This window comes from Ursus americanus, chromosome 31 (assembly GCF_024610735.1).
Source record: "Ursus americanus isolate L20-20 chromosome 31, mUrsAme1.1.p, whole genome shotgun sequence".
Lineage (NCBI taxonomy): Eukaryota > Metazoa > Chordata > Mammalia > Carnivora > Ursidae > Ursus > Ursus americanus.
Genome location: NC_142157.1, coordinates 4,883,907 through 4,889,553, shown reverse-complemented (window position 1 = coordinate 4,889,553; position 5,647 = coordinate 4,883,907). Strand labels below are relative to the sequence as shown.

The 5,647-nt window shown below is 46.1% G+C and overlaps 1 protein-coding gene across 1 annotated transcript; it reads left to right on the top strand.

Moving 5' to 3' along the window:
* The first annotated feature begins 1,953 nt into the window (after nt 1–1,953).
* On the top strand, nt 1,954–5,186 carry GJD4 (gap junction protein delta 4). Its single transcript, XM_045786368.2, has 2 exons — nt 1,954–2,117; nt 3,763–5,186. The coding sequence occupies exons 1-2, from the start codon at nt 2,015–2,017 to the stop codon at nt 4,827–4,829; spliced, it is 1,170 nt and encodes a 389-aa protein (XP_045642324.2). The 5' UTR covers nt 1,954–2,014; the 3' UTR covers nt 4,830–5,186.
* Nucleotides 5,187–5,647: the final 461 nt, after the last annotated feature.

Here is a 5,647-nt window from a genome sequence, read left to right as displayed (position 1 = left end):
GGGCCATGGGGGCCAGGCCTGGGAGGCCAGGGAGGCTGGCGTGGGGGCTGGGATAATTGTATAGAGAGCCACATGTTTGATGCTCCAGCCACATTCTCCTCTTTTGTCCACATCTTGCTTCTGGCAGCTACTGGGGTTTAAATTTCCAGGCAGAGAAAAAATATCTTTTAGTAGGAAAAAAGACAAAGAATGGAGATGGTGTGAACTTAGAGAAGCAAGAGCAAAATAGATAAGGGTGGAGAGAGAACAGGCAGCATTACCTGTTCAGAAGATGCTGTGGGAGCAAAGGGATAGACCAAGGATGGGAACCCAGAGGAGTAGACCCTGAGATGCACATGTAATTGTTTATATTTTTAAATCATCTTCATGTCTAAGATCTCATTTAACATATCACAGCCGTGCTGTGTATGCAGAGGACACATTTTTTTCTACTTTACTGATGAGAAAACTGAGGCATGAAAAGCTGTAGCAATTTACTCTAGGTCACAAAATTCCATTTTATTCCATGTTCAGAATAGATTATATCACACAGCAAAATTCAGAAGTTGCTTTCCTGGTATTTTAAATTTTAAACCAGTATCATGAACAGTCTATTAGGAAGGAAAGATATTTTCCTTTATTTTATACTTTAACCATATGGCTATTACAATATTTTTTTTACTTAACCACAATTTCTCTAAATTTCATTGTTCGTGTTGAAGCATTTGACTAAAATATAGCAAAACTACTGTGCCTTTCAAGGGGGTCAAAATGTTTTCTGTGGATGGAAACGTGTCATGTGAATAAAGATGAAAGCAGCTTTGTTGTACTCCTCTTCTGGGAATCTTTTTAGGGATATTACTAAAGTCAAGAATAGATCAGAAATGAAGAAAAGATGGGAATAAAAGAATAGCTTTCATGGAAAATTGAAATCATTCCTTTTAAAGTTCACAATTTCCACCCTGATGATAGATCCCCAGCCTTGCAGGATGGGTTCTTCCCAGATATAAAGGTGACAGCCACGAGAGGATTTTGATGCAACTGTGATTGATGTCAGCAGGTCCAGACAGTGATACTTTATTACAAATTTAATGGACATTTATTAAGCTGATTCAATGGGACCAGCCCTGGGCTAGATGGGGCTGGGAGATACAAAAGGAAGATACAATCTATGAAGGTTTGGGGGGCCAGTTAGGGATTGAAATTCCACTGATTTGAGTTGTTGCACACTCATTCCATGCTAGGTGCTCTCAACAGCATCATTTTGTGTCTGCCTCCCACAAGCCCTGACTGGAACAGCATGATTCTCCCTAATGCAAGATGAGGAGGATATGTGGAGAGATTCGAGGACTTCCCCAGGGACGAGGCGGCTGCCCCAGGCCTTTTGTATGGAACTAAAAAGCTTTTGTCACTCACGCAGACAGGAAATAGCTAGAGAATAATGGAGTCACAGCCTAAAGTTGGGACACGTGTCTAAGATGCAGATTTATGCTTTCATCCATGATAAAGGAATTCGGTCTGAGAGCCAGACCCTTGTGGGCCAGTGTTACCTCCTATGCTTCATAGAGAGGACAAAACATGAACATTTCAGCGCTTCTTTGATAAGTGAAGTGGTTGTGGAAATATTTGCAAGGAGGAAACACCTTTTTAGTAGAAAAGTTTCTTTGGCTAGTTAACAGAACTTTTTCTTTCTTGGGTTAAATGTAGTTGCTTCTATTATATTCTGAAGCATCTGGCTCTCCCGGTAGAGACATGTGAGCACTGCCATGGGCCTGGAATGTCTCAAGAGGGTAAGAATAGCCCACAATGAGAGATGACTCCTGCTGTCTTCTGGTCACTGCAGTTGTCAAGAACGCTTTGCCTCAGAGGCAAACAGCTCAGGGCTGTCTCAGCTCGGAGACAGAAAAACCTACCTTCCATTCCTGGGCTCAAAACTTTCCTTTTTTATCTGCAGCTCTCACCTTTAAGTCTTTTGTTGCAAAGATACATTTATTCCTCAAAGATTTTCCACCTTCTCGGAGAGCACAGGCTTCCCATGTCTCCAGCAACCTTGAGTCTGCGACACTCAGGAAACATGGAACGTTTGGACCTGCTCGGATTCCTTCTCATCACCATCAACTGCAACATGACCATTGTGGGTGAGTATAGGAAACAGCTCCAAAGCTCTTGTGTTTTTGTTTTCATCACTTTGCCTGGCCCGTTTGTTGCTGGAAGAAAGAGAGCTGAGTGCTCAAGCTTTCTTTTAATTGCTCCCCAGTTCCACTATCATTTAAGGAAGTCTTGGATGTGAGTGTTTTCTCCTGGGGGCTGTTCTCACTGGCATTTGGGTGCTGAGCCTGAAGACTGAAGCAAGCAGAAGGAATATCTCTTCTCTGGCTACCTGATTGGGAGAAGGAAAAATACAGTAAAAATTAAAGAGAAATTAGTGCCTTGATTACACTTCCTTCTTGTTCATCTTTTCCTTGAAACTTAATTTGTAAGGATTAGTCATTTCTCTTGTGCACTTTAAGCCAAATCCAAATTTTTGTTTATGTTTTTAAGAAGTAATAATTATTTCTGTGTTTGATGCAGACATGAAAAATTTTTAGAAAAGTATGGGTGTCCTAGAAAAAAGACTTGAGACAGGGTGCCTGGGTGGCTCAGTCAGTTGAGTGTCTGCCTTGGGTTCAGGTCACGATCCCAGTATTCTGGGATCCAGTCCTGCATCAGGATCCCTGCTTCCCGGGAGCCTGCTCCTCCCTCTCCCTCTGCCTGCTGTGCCCCTTGCTTGTGCTCTCTCTCTCTCTATCTCTGTCAAAATAAATAAATAAAAATTTTTAAAAAGGCTTGAGAAAAGGATTAAAATACACCTATGAAGTGGTTGATATTTTTTTTACTCATTATTTTGTAGAATTTAAACAAAATCAACTTGGTCTTTCAAGTTTGAGTCAATGATGTGATCACATAATTCTATTCTTTGAGCTTAACTGCCTTCCTTTATAATAGAGTTTTGTTTTTCTGATGTCGGGTGATGTTTTCCGTATCATGTCATAAAACAAAATATTTGCAGATTATTTTAACTGAGTCTTAGACGTGTTCCAAAAGAGTTAGCCTGTGACATGAAAATAGGACTTTGATGTTATTTTTATTTCCTAGGTTGGTCTCATTTATTCATGATAAATTGAAGAAAGAGGAACCTCATTATTTCATAATAACTGTAATAGAGGAAAAGGAATTCCGAATCATTGAAAAACCTGAAAAGTTGAATGTCGTTAAGGAAATTTGATTTCAAGGACCATAAAGCAACAATTAAATAAAGATCTTCTAGACCAAAATAAAGACGACTGAACTATAATTAGCAGCTTGTATTTGCTGTACACAGCTACACAAATGTGCTAACATTCTTTAGAAAGCTTATTATCTGCAGAGAGTAAGAGCTTATTTACATCATTAATTTGCTCAGCTCAACTTTCTTTCTAGAACTTTCAGTCCAGGAGACATGACCAAAAGTCTGAACTACTGGAGTCAGATCAAACATCTTTAGTCTCTAATGCTTCTTTAGAATCTGTCAGTCTCAAAGCATTTTACAAACAGCTAGTTCAGCACAGGGTCTGACACACTGTGCGGCCTCCGTAAATATCTGGCAGAGGAGCGAACTAGCCCACGCTGTCGCGGGGACTACCATCCATGCTTACTGACTTCTCAGGACTGAAGTCTCACCCCTGCAAATCCTTAAAAACTGTTGCTGGAAGGGAGTATGTTGGCATGCTGGTGACGGTGCCCTTGCTGCTTGCTCCTTTCTAGGGAAGCTCTGGCTTATCTTCATGCTGCTGCTGAGGATGGCGGTGATCGTCTTGGCAGGCTCCCCAGTCTACCAGGATGAGCAGGAGAGGTTTGTGTGTAACACTCTGCAGCCGGGATGCGCCAACGTCTGCTACGACATCTTCTCCCCGGTGTCCCACCTGCGGTTCTGGCTGATCCAGAGCGTGTCTGTCCTCCTCCCTTCTGCCGTTTTCAGTGTCTATGTGCTGCACAGAGGGGCCGTGCTCGCCGCCCGCGGACTCTGCGGACCCGACGGCGGTCGCACCGGCCCTGATCCCTGTGACCGGAGCCCTGGGGACGGGCGCAGTCCTCTGCCCTGCAGGGAGCCGCGCCACCTGACCGTGCCGGACTTCTCCTCCGGCTACATCGTCCACCTCTTTCTTCGGATGCTGACCGAGGCAGCTTTCGGTGCCTCGCATTACCTCCTCTTTGGATTCTTGGTGCCCAAGAGTTTCTCTTGCGCCCACTCTCCCTGCACCGGCGTGGTGGACTGTTACGTCTCCCGGCCCACTGAGAAGTCCATTATGATGCTTTTCATGTGGGCGGTCAGCGCGCTGTCCCTGCTGCTCAGCGGGGCCGACCTCGTGTGCAGCATGCGGGGGAGGGCGAGCGGGGGCCGGAGCCCCTCCCGGGATGCCCCTGGCCGCGCCGCCCTCTGCCAGAGCCCGGGCGCTAGGCCGGGTCAGACGGCGGGCATCGGGGGGTGGCTGGAGGAGGGGGCGCCCATCCACCCCAACCTGTGGACTGGCGGGGAGGCTGCCGACAGCCCCAGTGGCAAGTCGGCTGTGTCGGGTCGGATGGGGCTCCCGGACGAGGACGAGAGCGAGGTGCTGTCCTCTGCCAGCGACAAGCTGGCCTCGGCTTGCAAGGAGCCCGGGGGTAGGCCGCACAGAGAGGCCCCCCAGGACCCCGGGGGCGAGGGTCCCACAAGGTCAGAGGAGCACCCCTCAGCGCCTCGGAGCCGCCTGGCCCGGCGCTACCCGTCCGGTCCTCTACAGCTCCCCGACGGGCTCGCCAGCTCCAGATCCAGAAAGTCTGAGTGGGTCTGAACACGGAAAGCCGGGCGGCTCCGAAGTGCCCTGTCCGGTCCAAACGCAGACGCGCCCGCGAAGGTGCAGACTCACTTTGGCCCGTGTGAAAGCTTATGGACCAGCTTCCCGGAGAACATCAACAGGCAGAAGGCGAGCTGGCATGGGACACATGGACTTCATGGGAGACTAATGTCCTCGACATACAGATTTACTTTAGATAACAATTTCTCTTGACAAAAGCACCTGACATTGTGCTTTTGACAATGTGACTGGAAGCTAAAATGATTAATTGGAGAGTGTCAGGCGTGGGATGGTGCTACACTCTGTTTTTTTACCATAGTATGTGCTTAATTAAAGCATGTTGTCTTACATTAATAGAGCTCATTTATGTTTTAATGTTTTCTGGTGAGCAATTATGAAGGGTTTTTTTTTGTTTTTGTTTTTGTGTGTTTTTCTGTTTGAATAAAAGAGGCATCTGATATGCATGTTATCAATAGAGAGACATTAGTTTAACTTCTGATGTCTTTAATAAAATTAATCGTGATGGAATTGTAATATCACACCTCATAGTGTTGTAGGAGAAGTGACAAATGCAGAAAATCTGGCTCCTAAACAATTGGGGATTTGAGGGGAGGCCTCTGAGGTGGTTTTTGCTGCCAGTATAAGGTGCCGGGGTGGGATGGGTCCCCCACATGCTTGCTGTTGCCTCGTGTCTGCTGAGGGGCTGCTCTTCGCTGACTTGAGGGAGCACATTTTTGTTTGTTTTATTTTTTATTTTGCACTGAAGTATAGTTGCCATAGAGGAAACATTCGTGCTGTTGGTGAGTGGAGCTAGA

Excerpts from the sequence above, each read along its gene's own strand:
- GJD4 (XM_045786368.2), top strand. The coding sequence starts at position 2,015 with ATGTCTCCAGCAACCTTGAGTCTGCGACACTCAGGAAACATGGAACGT. Across the intron at positions 2,118-3,762 it reads CTGCAACATGACCATTGTGG|GGAAGCTCTGGCTTATCTTC; the intron begins GTGAGTATAGGA and ends GCTCCTTTCTAG.